The 14848-nt window shown below is 43.2% G+C and overlaps 1 protein-coding gene across 2 annotated transcripts; it reads right to left on the minus strand.

The window, feature by feature from the left end:
* Positions 1 to 687: 687 nt before the first annotated feature.
* On the minus strand, positions 688 to 14611 carry onecut1 (one cut homeobox 1). 2 transcript variants are annotated; one of them, XM_086107356.1, is made up of 2 exons: positions 12913 to 14611; positions 688 to 6530 (listed from the first exon to the last, which is right to left on the minus strand). In XM_086107356.1, the coding sequence occupies exons 1-2, from the start codon at positions 13973 to 13975 to the stop codon at positions 6238 to 6240; spliced, it is 1356 nt and encodes a 451-aa protein (XP_085963482.1). In that variant the 5' UTR covers positions 13976 to 14611; the 3' UTR covers positions 688 to 6237. The 2 variants fall into 2 exon arrangements, with proteins under 2 accessions (XP_085963482.1, XP_085963481.1); XM_086107355.1 differs by having other exon boundaries at positions 12898 to 14611.
* Between the last annotated feature and the right edge of the window lie 237 nt (positions 14612 to 14848).

The following is a 14848-nucleotide window of genomic DNA, read 5'->3' on the forward strand; positions in this document are numbered from 1 at the left end:
AAACTCATAAAATAATAATAAATCATTTGAAAATGTAAATAAATGGGGTCCAGATTTGGAGCATTTCAACATTTTCATCTTTTGTAATTCATAATATTATAGCAATCAATCATTGTTTATATTAAACAATTCATTTAATTTATTTATATGCAATTTATAAAAGAAAACTAAAATGATAAAATTTATCAAATTTAACAACTTTACTAAAATGTAACATTTTGACAAAAAATGTAATAAATGAGGTAAAAGGAATAGATTAAATTTATCTTAACATTTCAAATTTCCAAGAGCCAGTGATCTCAATATCAATTTTGCATAACCGTTTAAGATAAGATTACCCTTACCCCACCAAATACCAAAATTCCCTGCAAATTTAGCAAATGTCCAGTTTATTCCCATGAAAAGTTTACAACTTGTAACTCTAGTAATGATCTCTCGAAGTCTTTGGCATGACAAAAAAGGACATCGCACAATATGCAGTAAACATAAAAAAACCCCAAAAAAAACACATAAATAACACGGACATTCCATCAAACCCACACACACTTGCGAACTGATTCCGAGCGAGCTTTTTTGCACTTTTATTAGACTTTGCTCATATTCATGACACAAGTACGTAAAGAACAGATACTTGGTGAGGCAAGGCAGCAGGGCCACGTCTGTTGAAAAAAAAAGTAAAAAAAAAAAAAAATGAACCCCCCCCCCCCAAAAAAAACTATCACCGTGGCACAGTGCCCTCCTCCTGGCAGACCGGCTGCCCGGCCCCCACTCCACCCGCCACTCGTGTGTGAACATGAAGGCAGCAAAGTGGGCAGAACTTCCCAATTTTTCCAGCAGATTGTACATTTTGGACAGGAGATTCCCTCACACGACTACGCCTTCAACATCCTATACCCGTGAGAATGGCAAATATATATTAAAAAAAATAATACAAATAAAAAAGTCTACCTCAATAATGCCAGTGCTTTTCAACATTATACATAGTTTTCGCCATATTTTGGGGGTTCGTTTTAAAAATCTTTGGATGTGCAGTACTGTAATACCCATTTAAAAACAATCGAAAAACACGTATACATACAAATACTGTTCAACAAATTTCAGCTTTTTTTTGGGGTGGGGATGGTCGTGGTGACGGCAGTGTTTAAAACACATGGAAATGCCTCACAAACGTAACGCTATTTTTCTCTTCACCCCATCCCCCTACAGTAGTATATACAAATCTAGAATTTCTACAAATGCATAAATTAAATTATAACAGTGGTTAAGGAAAGGGGGGAAAAACATTTAACTGAAGAAACCACAGCACAGAAGAAGAGAAAAACGGGTGGGGTGGCGGAATTATGAACACGTCACAATAGTTGGTTTTACCCTGTTAAAAATCAATAGTCGACCATCATAAGTGAGCCTCTGAGAACTTAAGTGGGCTAACTCCGTTTTTGCCATTTGTAAGTTAAGTGCAGAATTAATTAGAGAAAAGGAACCTACGTGCTGTACTTCCAATTTTGACCTATAGGAGGCAGTCCATTATTGCACCAAGCACTTAAATTATATCTCGGGTAAGAGTGCATATGCATCTTCAAATAAGTGATTGTTATTTATCATTGTTCATTGACACGTGTAGACCACTGCTGCACTTACAAAAAAAAACTAAACATGAAAGCTAAAAATAAAAATATAAATTATAATTGTGAGTTCGCATACTGTCGTTCTCAGCGGCTCAAATACGACCCAAAATATACTTCTCCCTCCTTTCAATATACATCAACCCTGAAACACTTCTTGAAACAACAACAAAATATGGAAAATCTATCACACTTGGTCGCAGAAAGTAGGCAAAGGAATCCGTCACTATGAGGTATTCATTCAGAGACATTTTGGAAAAGACATGCACGGCCAGAGTGAGAGAAAAAGGGTGGCGGAGATGGGGAGGGAAGGAGGTTCGGCAGAGTCGCTTTGGTATGATTTCATTGCATGCGCTGGCAATAAAAAAAAGCACCACAGTGATTTTAAGCAGAGGAAAAAACAGGGGGGCGGGGGTTCCTTGGGCAGTGGCGGCCCTTCGACAGGCTTGAGGTAAGTCAAAGGAGAGAAAAGAGGTCAAGAGCGGTTCAACACTTTGGTTCAAGCAAGGCACTCGTCCTGGGAGTGTGAAGGAGGAGGAAGAGGAGGGGAGGATTGCGACGCTGTCAGGAGCATTAGGAGGATGAAGATAACCCCCCCAAGCAAGCAGGAGGCAGAGGTTAGGAGGAGGCACAGTGGAACCTCGGAAGTTGAAAGTTGGAATTTGAGCAACACAAAATAAAAAAGCCTGCACGTGGGATTCTCGAAGTGCTGTACAAGTTCCCCTGATGGTATTCGGGCTTGCTCTAGCGGCACGTAAAATAATCACTGCCTAAGTACAATTCAGTTGAAATTCATTTAGATTTTTTTTAATCTTTTCATTTAGTTTTTATTTCACTTTTATGTCCAGTCTAAAAGATTACTAGACAAGTAAATCATTTAAGGTGTTTTCCAATATCCAAAAACAGTACCAGTGTTCTAAAATAATGTTCTAGTGTCCTCCATTAATATTAAATATAGTTTTTAGGAAGATAAGCCCAGTCTGTTTTTTAGACTTAAAGCTAATTATTTTTGTAGGCGGTGGTTGAAAAGCCACTGCGCTAAAAATGAGGAAAACAACCTTAAAGGATGAACACTGTGTGTTTGGCTTTTTTGTTCGCTGTTTTGGCAGTAAAACAATGCAATGAAAAAAAGTGAGACGAGAAGATACTAAATTTTTAAAATTAAGATGACACTGAATTGTTTTTAATTAGGATTTGTTCATATTTTTATGTTTTATAACTCTAATATTAATAGATTATAATTCCTATGAGTCTGAATTTGGGGGGGGGATATCGTGTTAAAAAATGGAAATCTGCTTTTAAAGTAGTTTCGTTTTGCTTGACTTTAGAGGTTCCACCGTGGATGTTTATGAGCAAAGAGCCCCTTTTCATAATTTCCTTGACAGCTTTTACATGTTCTGTGACAAATTTGGAGATTTAAAGGGGAAGTCAACTCAAAAATGTTCTCGACAATAATTTGTTCTATGCGGCCCCACTAATCTAAACACGATTAAAATTATGGATCAATTTGCAAAATCCGCAACGACAACGACTCACAGCTCACCTGATTTCTGGGTTTGGTCACGTGTCATTCGCAAGATGAGCACTTTGGCATTGTGATGTCGACAGCAAGTGGCAAAATAGATAAGTAAAGATGGGGAAAAAATATGGGTGGACTTTGCTTCTTAATTCATATTCCACAAACGCAATATTCATCAGAATGCCGTATTTAAACACATTTATGACTTGGCTTCCCCTTTAACTCCAACATATGTAGAGTATATATGGCAGGAAGTAAGTTAAATGCGAGGTGCCGCCCCCCGCATGTGCCAGTTTGAAAGTGTGAGAGTTTGTGGAGTGAAATGCTTTGCTTTCCAACATAAAAGCAAACATTTCCAAATCTTGTGTCTTTTTCCCCACCGGCCACAAAATTTGAATATACAGTGTTCCCTTACTTTTCGCAAGTGATACATTCCAAGCCTCGCCCACAATTGGAGGATTTCCACAAAGTCGAGGTGGACTTTTTTTGGGAGGGGGTGGTGGGGGGGATTTACGGGGAGATTTACAAACTCAGTCTCTCCGAACACACACACTCTCAGAGTCGTGCATGGGCGTCGGAGAGAATTTCCGAATGCAACCCTAACGTCCATGGTCTCAGTTTTATCTGTTTTGTAAAACAGATTTACTGCTGGAAAAAAAACCCATCAACATTTCTTGACTGATTCGACTAAGAAGAAAGAAAAAAATAGGAATAAACAACTACAAAATAACCATGTGAAATTGCCATCAATGAAGTTATGTTCGCAAATAAAAATCCGTGATAGAGTGAATCCGCTATAACCGAACCGCAAAGTAGCGAGGGAACACTGTAAATGCTTTTTTTTGTTGTCAACAATAGTATATTTTACTCCATCAATGTGACTATCTACAGAGCAAGAATTGAGAGCAGGATCGCACTTGGGGAAGATGTGAAGGCAGTGTGTGTGTGTGTGTGTGTGTGTGTCTGTGTGTTTTACAACAACATTTTCACCACCACTCACAGAGGCCGTGCATTGAAAAAAAAAAGCAACAACAAACCTTTGGTTATCTTTGGTATCGTCAAAGTGATTTGAAAATCACATATGGAACTTGAGTGAGGTAGCATCTTTGGTTTCACGCTAGAAAACATCAGCAGGTGACACATTGTTTGGTTGGTTGAAAAGCGTCTCTATCTTTTTTTTTCTGCTCCTTCTGATAAATGTAGAGCTGCTAACTGTGGCCTTGAGGAAAACGAGGAGGAGGAAGAAGAGGAGGATGACAAGGGGCCCGGCTAATTTATCAAACATGTTACGCTTCCCCTTGTGTAGTGCTTTCCTCCTTGTGCTGAAATGCATAGCTTTCCAGGCTTTGGATTGTTGCGGGAAGGGGAAAGGGACCTGATTGGACCATTGATCTTGTCCACTTGACATGTTTGATGGCTACACAAATCAATACAATAAATAAAAGCAACACACTATATTTGACTCACAGTGACAACATGTTTTGATTGGCCTTCACAGCGAGCGTTAACAGTAACATTCCACACCGCTCGTTGCGCGGATAAAACTGATTAACAAGGCATCCATAAGGCAAAAAGTTTAACTCTTGTGTCACGCTAAAATGATTTAAATGTGATTACGGGTGTGAAGTCACTGCTAAGTGTAGTGGTTCACATACATTTTTCTTTGGTTAAATGTGAGCTGCAATAAGCTCCAGTTCTTGCCCTGATCCTGAACAGAATAAACTCCCAATAGAAAAAAAAAAGACGGAAAATTAGAAATGTTGCACAAATAATGTGACTCCAAACACAATAAATGCAAAAAAAGGATGGATGCACTAAGAATATACCAACATGAATAATGTAGTGGTTCACATGGTGGACTTTAGTATCATTATAATACCCGATAAGACCCTAAACAGGATAAACGCTACAGAAAAATCGATGGATGAATGGATGGAAATTCAAGAGTGTTGAGTTATTAGTAGTGTAGTGGTTTCCATGGTGCCTTAACTCCAGCACCTGACATGACCCCTAAATACCCCCCCACCCCAAATTGATGGACGATGTTGCACCGTTGTTACTGCAGCAAAAAAATAAAAATAAAAACAAAAAAAATCTGATGGATGACTGGTTAGGAATATTGCATGATGGCTAGTGTAGTGGTTCACATAGCTTAGAATCGCTTTAAATCAACTGAGATATGCGCCTACTGTCACCCCGAATATGGTAAAAGTTCAACAAAACAGATGGATGGATGACTTACCAATATTGCTTCATGGGGAGAGTAGCGGTTCACATAGCAACTGCCCTAAATCAACTGGGATATGCTCCTGCCGTAACCCTGAACAGAATAAAGAACATGGGAGGATGTGTGACTGGGAATGTAGCAGCAGTGGCTGGGTTAAAAAAAAATAAATACAAAATATCTTTGGTCAATAGCACCGCTCTCGCAATTTTTTTGTGGAGGCTACATGAGTGAGGCTTTGGTTTCTCTGGTTTAAAAACGACGTTTCAGCACGTCGGAAGGAAAGCACTACATCGTGATCCAGGGTGGGAATTTGGGGCTAGCGGTCTACGCGATGGGATTGGTTTCCTCCTGTTTACTATCCAAGGATCCGGGAAAAGACGTCAGTCCGTGCTGTACGGCGCCACCTCCGGCGGTCGGCAGGGATGAAATAGAAATAAAAAAAAGCAGTCGCTCCCGTGGGATTTAAAATTTTTGAACATTGATTGGCCAAATCCCACTTGGAGCTCCGCAGATCAGACTGATTAGAACATCCATTTTGGGAGTCAGGTAGCGACAGTGGGAAGGGGACGCAGGGGTTGTCGTAAAGCTAGAGACCAGTGAGCGTAGGTGAGTACAAGAAAATGGGGGGGGGGGGGGGGACGGTAGTCTTTTTGCAGTGTGTAACACAAACAAGTCAAAGCAGGTCAAACAAGAAAGAAGAAGTCTTTGGTTTGTTTTTTTTCTCTCATCTTTGGATACTATAAATATGAATGTAGTACAGATTTAAGGGCAAAAATGTGAGGTCTTTTGTAAGGTTCTCTTAAGTTTTAAAGCTTTTCCACCGAGTCGAGTCCATGAGTAAGGGTCAAAAGCGCACTCCCGGTCCTCCTTCAGGCTTTGGTGCAGGCGCTGAGGCCGACGCCGGGCGGGTGGCCGGAGCCGTCGTCGACCCACTTGTCCAGGCTGCGGCGGCGAGCGTTCATGAAGAAGTTGCTGACCGTGGCGAGTTCCAGGCCAAGCTGCTGAGCGATGGTCAGCTGCAGCTCTTTGGATGGACGCTTGTTCTCCTTGAAGATGGCGTGGAGGGTCCGCCGTTGCACATCCGTGAACACCAGGCGGGGCTTCTTGGCCGCCGGGTTGCCCCGTTCGCTGCGGCCATGGTCCTGTTCCTTGCGCTTGCACGCTGAGGAGAGGCCAGTAAAGACAAAAGGGAGCAGGGATGTGAGTCGTCAGAAACCTCTCTCAGCATGACAAATATTGCAAACATCGCCCCATACCACGATAGTATTATTAAAATACGATATTTCAAAAATGAAAAGCCTTTCTTGCTCTGACCATCCATAAATTCAAACTTCGAAACATCTCTGAGTTTGACCAAAGCCATTGAAATGAATGAAAATGCCACTGATCCAGTCTAGCCAGCCAAAACACTCACAAAAACGTTTGGAATGTGTTTTTAATGAAAATATAACACTCCATAATGTTGTATTTTATAAAAACATGTGGTTGTAACGTAATGAAACACAATCTATCCATCCATCCATTTTCCGACCCGCTTATCCTCACAAGCGTCGCGGGGGGGGGGGGGGGGCAGGGGGGGGGTGCTGGAGCCTATCCCAGCTGTCTTCGGGCAGTAGCCGGGGGACACCCTGAACCGGTGCCAGCCAATCTCAGGGGACACAGAGAAAAATGACCATCCACGCTCACACTCACACTCAGGGACAATTACGAGTGTTCAATCAGCCTGCCATGCATGTTTTTGGAATGTGGGAGGAAACCGGAGAAAACACAGAGAAAACCCACGCAGACACAGGGAGAACATGCAAACTCCACACAGGGAGGCCGGAGCTAGAATTGAACCCGGTCCCTCTGAACTGTGAGGTCGATGTGCTAACCACTGGATGCCTACGTGGTTACTGTTTTGTTTGCTTCCAAGCCTTTGTTGTTGAGAAGTGGATACTGTGTGCATTTTGAGCATGATACTCTTCTGTACATTTGTTCAGTAAAAAAAAAAGTCATTTTCACCCATTTTGAAAAAAAACCTTTTGGTCACACATCTGGTTAGGAAGTGTGAGGTCCTATGTGGCCCCCTAAAAACGCTGATGAATCATTTTGGCCCTCTCTATCGTTTATGTTGCCTATCCTTGCCTGAGGCTATTTCTGAATGCTTTGTTCCCAGTCACTGGAAATAACAGCAGCTGCTGTGTGACCTGGTGTACTGCACTCAATACCTTTGCTCTGTACAAGTTCTTCTTTCTTTCAAAAAATGAACTATAAGGGCAGCTTGCTGCGTTTTCCAGTATTTATGACAGCCACACTCGTCTCATGAGTTATATTATAAGTTGCCGGCTATAACGTCATGTAATTGATCAGATAAGGAGTAAGCTGTCATATTGCTCATCAATGAAATATTTCACAACAGTATGATGCGGTTTACTTCTACCCCACCACAAGAATAACAGAAACAACAAGGTCTTCTGACCTGAAAGGCTGCTTTAAATTCAAATCATTTTGAAAATAAATAGAGCCGCGAGGCAGCGAAAACCCCACTTTCACAATTCACTCATGTACTTATGGAAAATTCACTGTCACGTCATTGATTTATTGATCCCTGTAGAAAATTTGCTGTGTTAAGGTGACTCTCACAGACTAAAAATAGGCTAAGCACAAAAAACAGGCAGACTATTAAGAACAATATCAAATATGAGAATAAGAAATAAATCAGATAAACCCAGGGAATATTGCATGGGCGCTGCCGCCTATTTTCGGCTTACAACCTGGACTGGTCGGCAAGTCAGTTGCAGGGCCCATTTAGTGTCGACAAACAAGCATTCAGACTCATGTTCATCCCTATATGAACATGTTTTGAGGTTTCAATGAACTTAACATGAATGTTTTTGGAATGTGGGAAGTGGCCAGAGAAAACCAACACAGGGGACTTCTTAACTGTGAGGTAGATGTGCAAACCACTATCTCACCACGATGTTAAAGGGTTCTATTACGCCACCTCTCACTAATATTTGAAAACGGCGCTTAAAGGGGGGCGTTGTCTGGAGGACTCTCGGTCTTGTGAGGAGGGAGATGGTGGGGCGTGGTCTAAAGAATACCATAAAGACTAAAGTACGACCTAAAAAAATCGTTTCTATGCTATGTTCATAAATCACAAACTCAAAAATGGTTATAAAAATGTCCGCAAACGCTACTGTTCCAACTCCAACTCATTACGGAGGTGTGTACGAGTTTGAGTGGGTTCGAGATCCCATGGAGGCAGAGCATTTACGTCAGCATTCCGGAAGTGATGTCAGAAGTCCCTGCTTGTCCAATCCAGACGGAAGAAAGCCACAATAACATGCAGTGCAGTATTTAACCTGAGGATGGCGCCACACATGTTTTTTTTCCTGCCCCAAATTCAAGACTTCAACGAACATGCACTAAAATGTCAATAATGACGAGGACATGTGGAAAAAGATTAGTAGACTCGGGTTTGTACAATTTATCAGCCCCTTGAAGAATAACGAAAAATGAAATGTTCCAAACATCTTTCCGGAGCATCCAGATAAATGTAAACTGCACAGAGCACCACAATTGAGAGGTTCTAGGTTCGATTTTTCCCCCTATTTTTTTGACCACGTCAGTGCTGATGAACAGCAGACCGCGCTGACAGTGGCGAAACAGTGACTTCTGTCCATGGTGCTGAAAACACGAAGTCGCAAAAACTCACTCGCAAGTGAGCTGGACCCCATCGTCAGGAACACCCTAAACTAATCACCAGCCAACCGCAAGATTACATGGAAAAACATCCATATCCATGCACATTCACATCCGTGCACAAGTTGGAGTGTTCGGTGCATCTCACGTTCACATTTTCCAATGCTAATAGTGAACCAACGCAACAGGCAAACTCCATACAGCAAGGCTGAGAGTCAAACCCAGAACCTCTTGACTGTGTGGCAGATGTGGCTACTACCAAACACATCGTCCTGCAATTCAACGAACGAACGGATCTAGCTACTTCCCATCAAGTTTTTTGGGAGGCTCACTTCTCCCATTCAAGGAGCGATCTAATAGACCGGGAGGGCAAAGACCTGGGTGGCTCATAAGCACACCAGAAGCTATTAGAAACATCTCAGTTGAGTCAATGAAAAACAATCACGGTTTTGCTCTCACGCTCAGTTGTTGTTGATATGTTGATAAACGGGGAATCCGAAATGCAACCACAATAAACATGCTGCTCTGAGAGTGCGTCAAAACACATTTGATTTTCATCATTTTCACCAGTTTATTTATATAAGCTCAAACTTGGCGCCTTCGTATCAGATTTCAGCACACTATAAGTGGAGCCGGATAATAATAATAATAATAACAAAAAAAATAATAATAATACCCATGACCAACAATGCGTGTCCCTTAGTGCCACTAAACATTAACTGCGAGTGCAGAAGCTGCTATAATACATCAGCAGGAGTGAAGGCCACGCAGACAGGGGGAGAGACCTGGCACGGCCTGGACATCGGCTCACAACACACACACACACACACACACACACACACACACACACACACACACACACACACACTCACACACACACACACACACGCACACGCACACGCACACGCACACACGCACACACACACTGTGGTTGATCTCAGCTAATCATTACAAGCAGCAGGGATAACTATACACTGTGGTCCACTGGGGATTGGGGGGCGGGGGGGGGTGCCGAGAACTAACAATATAATAATATTAATATTCGTTATTATTATAAACATAATTGGGACCTGGAGTGGGCAGATGAAATTGTTTTCCTGATATTAATCTCCAGTTTATTTACAGGAATCACTTGAGATTCAATGTGGGAGAGAAAACTGAACTTTCTTTTGTTTGAAGGGTATAAGCACACTTGGTCAATTGTTTTGTGGAAACCGAAGCTAAGAATTTATATTTTGGTGAAAAATCATATTGGTCCGGAACCATATATGTCACACCTGACAAGAGATCAGTGTGTGCTCAGTTGAGGTGTGGGACCTTGCTTGTGTCTCTGGCTATGGAAACTGGACGTTTCCACTCCATCCCAGAGGAGGAGCAGAGTTGTTGTTTGTGTCAGTTTAATGATACTGAAATTAAAAGTGCATTTTTTGTATTGTTGTCCTCTACATCAGGACGCGAGAAGACTATTATTCTACAAACTGTCCAATGTGTCTGTCTGCAATGCCAGATGAAGAACGACTCAAGTATCTGTTTAAGTATAAGCATTTTATATGGTTCAGTTTCTGACGGAAGGGGAGGGGCCTCTTTCTTTGATATATTTGTGAATGTCTGCCTATTTTTGCGTTTAAAATCCCATGCGGGCCGGGCACCTTTGGTAGTGCATGACACTAATAAGAAATAATCTAACCATATTTATACAGTAGCAAGTTGGGCAACCTATAGTTCGTGGGCCATGTCCTGACCTGGAGAAAATTTGATCCGGCCATTGCAATGCGGGACATTTAGCTCAATTGTTCATGATTTACACTAATAAGAAACATTTATTTGATTGTTGGATTGTAGTTTTGTATGGCCGAGATCTGATTTTCTCCAAACCATTAAGTACCAAACATGTTATTGTTAGACAGCCAGAGTATTACTAAATACATACAAAAAATACACTATTTAATATAATGATGAATGTGGATACGATCCAGCCATGTTTTTTTAAATTCCATTAGATTCCGTTCTGCGATTTTGAATGCATGGGGTGGAATTGTATACATGAGGGAAAATGAGAAAAGACCTGAGATTAATTTCAGAAGGCCAAAATCAATAAGCATATCACATTAAATTCAGCACAGTGTCTTTCGAAAACACTCAGGGGACGACCAAATTAACAAGGCAATACCCAGTCCTCATAAATATCCAGAAATACTTCATTAGCATTTTTGAAATTGTCCTGTGCAACTTTCATTTTGAAACAATGTATCCGATTATTTGAAGTTATGGCCATATCGTGTGATTTAAGGGCCATTTACAAAATAAAAATATTGTCTGAATGATAACAATGATGAAATCACATTTGAGGACATAGCCGAATGCAATCGTGATTCCTGAGCCCTTTTTAAGTAAAAAAAAGAACATTTCCTCTACAGATTAAATGATTAAAATAAAATGCATTCATATATTAAACAAGCACACTCATTTCCCTTCCGTATTTAAAAAGTACTCACATTTAAATGCATTTCTTCTATTTTTCTTTTATTGTACAATTGTAAATAAAGTTCTCACGCGCACACACACACACACAACAGCAGAAGCCTGGAGAACTAATCAATGGCGATGAAATACACGCATACGCACCACCGCGTGCACACACTCACACTTACAATTAAGTGTGCGGAATTACTTTAATTTCCAACTAAAAAACGCACACATGCGCAGCCCATCGATTAGCCTCATTAATTTTGGGAAGAAAAAAAATCAATTTCAGTCTGTGTGTGTGTGTGTGTGTATGCGCGCGCGCGCGCGCGCGGCAGCGTACGAGAGAGTGATTGAGTGAGCGAGTGAGTGAGCGCGCTCACGTGTGCTTTAATGGACTTCTGACTACCACAGGGACAAATTAATACAGAGGTCTATCAGTTAATTGGAGGTGGGGGGTTGGGGGCGACATACACCACAGTCGGGAATAAATAAACATAACCATCACTGAACTTCAGTGGATGGTGGGACAATAAAGTCCCATTCAGGAAGGGATACAAATCACTGCATAAACAAAGGCCTGTAAATGTGCGCTGGGACCTACAACAAGGCCAGAAAAAAAGGCGGCTTCTCGGGTGCATGTGTACACCAAAATAAAGACTAACGATTCCTCGTGCAAGGATCGACTTACTTTACAAGAGCACGGGGTCGATAGTGGGAGGTAAAACGACACCAAAAACGACCATGCACACAAACACCCGACACAACTAAATAAATAAAGAAGAAAAGGAAAGAAAAATATCAGCAGGCCATATTTGAATTGGAATACATGGAAAAATATACAAGCATGCACTTGGATTGATGTTTACATCAATCCATAAGCAGACAAATACGATAATATAGCAAAACAAATCACTTTAAAGAACATTGACACTGAAGGCTACTTGCTGTTATTTTTTATGTTTATGCGCTAAAAAACTACAGCAGTTTAAATTCCCAAAGCAATTGCATGTAAACATACAAGAAATATGGAGCTGGATCAATCAAAGTCAAATACTAGAATAATGGAAGCTACAGCAAAACCGAAGACAACTTGCTGATATTCCTATATGTTTATGACTATATCACATAGGATAGTTGAATTGAAATACTCGCAAAAATTGCCTCCACTAAACTGCAGTTGACGCATAAGCAATCGAATACGACGAAATCAATCACGTTATGTGCCGTGATTGCGAAACAAAACAAAGACGGAGTTTAAATTCCCAGCCCACTTGACCTGCTTATTGATTATTATGAATAATAAAGCAGCCTTGAGATTCAACGCTGACGAGAGCAGCATGCAATTGTACTGAAAATAGAAGAAAATGAGGCTTTACCGAGGCTTCGCTCACCTGCGAGCCTGAGCGCACTCATGCGCTGGAACTCAGGCTCCTGCAGCCACTTCCACATGCGGCGGAAGGTCTCTCTGCCGGACTTAAGCTTGGACCAGGGTTTGGGGTTCCTCAGCAGGTCGGACAGGGTCCCCTGGGAGCGGCACAGGACGCGCTGGGCAAAGATGGCTTGGGGGATGCTGTAGCGCTTGAGCTCCGTGGTGATCCTCTGCGCCACCTCTTTGGTATTCACTTCCTCCATCTGGCCTCCTCCTCCGCCTCCTCCACCGCCGTTGATGGCTCCTTGCTGTCCGAGCGCGGAGGCCTGCTCCCGGCCGCCGCTTAGCCCCTGGCCGTGGCCCTGCGCTCCGAGGTGGGCGTGCGGATGGTGATGCAGGCCGTTCAACTGCACCATCCCCGCCGTGGAGCTCATGTGCTGCTCTGTGTGGCGGCCGAGCATGGCCGGGTGGTGCGCCTCGAAGCCGCTGGGAGTCAACATCTTCTCCCCGGGCATGGCGGCGCCAGGATGGGCGTAAGGTGGTAGGCCGGCTTGGCTCGTGTGGATACCCGCGAGACCGGAGCCGGACAGCGGGGACAGACTCTGGCCCATACAGGGGTCCTTGTGGTGGTAGGCGGGGTAGAGAGTGTTCATGGGAGCCAGACTGCGGTCCTCTCGCATGAGCGTGAAGCTGCCGCTGACGTTGCCCGGGATCCTCTGGTGCGGATGCGGGTGATGGGGATGCGGGTGTGAGGGGTGGTGGTGGTGATGATGGTGCGGGGGAAACTTGTCGGATACGGTGGAGATGGGGGGCAAAGGCTGCAGGGGGGTCAAGGTGGTGTAGGTGCTGCTCGCGCTCATGCCGGGAGCTTCGCACATGCTGATGGCCGGGTGTAGGTGTCCAGGGTGATGGTGGTGATAGTCTCCGCCGTCCAGGAGGGTTGCCATGCCCATGGTGCGGTGGCTCAGCCCCCTCGGGCTCGGACGCGAGTGCGGACTGTGGACGCTCAGCAGCTCCCCGTGGCTGCTTACGGAGTCATGGCCGTGCAGGTCGCCTATATTTTCCATCGAGAGCTGAGCATTCATGGTCCGGGCGGCTCTGTGAACCAACCATCTATGTGACCTGCTTTGCTGGCGCCCCCCACCCCTGAAAGTCGTAGTAGTTCAATTCTTTTGTTCTTTTTTCTTTTTCTTATAATGAAAAAAAAATCTTATTACTTCGGTTCCGTCTTCTAAATCCACGCTTTCTTCATTGATAAATATGTATCTTTTAAATGCCTTGTATTATTTCTTTCCTTCGTAAATCAAGCCCCCCCACCACCAGCCAGCTGTCCTTGCGCTCCGGTCGGGTGCCGCGCCATATCTCTCTCTCTCTCCGTTTGTGTGGGTCCACCACCGCAGCGTCTGCACATGCGCACACCAAGTCTCTCTCTCTCTTCCACTCTCTCTCTGAGTCACGCCCCTTTGCGTGACGTCACACGCCTCATTTGAGGAAGAAAGGTGGCATTTACGTTTTAAAATAGCTTCACTTTCTTATACATGAAGGGTGCAGGATGCATGAAAATTATTAAATGATTGAAAAATGATCCTCTTATCGATATATTGCCCTCTCTCATTTGGGGCAGGGAATAAATAATCGCTTTTATAACCGGACTTCGTCATTGAGCCACTTTAAATTACGCAAAGTGCACTCCACTTCCGGGTTCATTTGCGGCTCCACCCCCCCCAAACACTTTTCAACCTCTTACGCAAAAATTTGAACTCGTCATTGATTTAATTCATGGTCACCTCTCAAGTTCACAGGGACTTGTTCATTAGGGCGGCAGCCCCCCCCCTCCTGAACGACCCCCACCCCACTCCCAACGCCTGTTTGCGAAGAATGTGGCGGTTTAAACCAAACGAAGAGAGACTGCGGTACCTTCGTCTTTGATAGACCACCATGAGCAGATGTGTCTATTG

The sequence above is a fragment of the Hippocampus guttulatus genome, chromosome 3 (genome assembly GCF_054856545.1).
Source record: "Hippocampus guttulatus isolate MCC_2025c chromosome 3, RoL_Hgut_1.0, whole genome shotgun sequence".
In the NCBI taxonomy this organism is placed as follows: domain Eukaryota; kingdom Metazoa; phylum Chordata; class Actinopteri; order Syngnathiformes; family Syngnathidae; genus Hippocampus; species Hippocampus guttulatus.

Bases quoted from the DNA above. Each gene is read 5' to 3' on its own strand.
- onecut1 (XM_086107355.1), bottom strand. From the start codon at position 13,975: ATGAATGCTCAGCTCTCGATGGAAAATATAGGCGACCTGCACGGCCAT. The intron at 6,531-12,897 runs GTAAAGCCTCAT...GCCTCTCCTCAG, and splicing joins CGCAGGTGAGCGAAGCCTCG to CGTGCAAGCGCAAGGAACAG.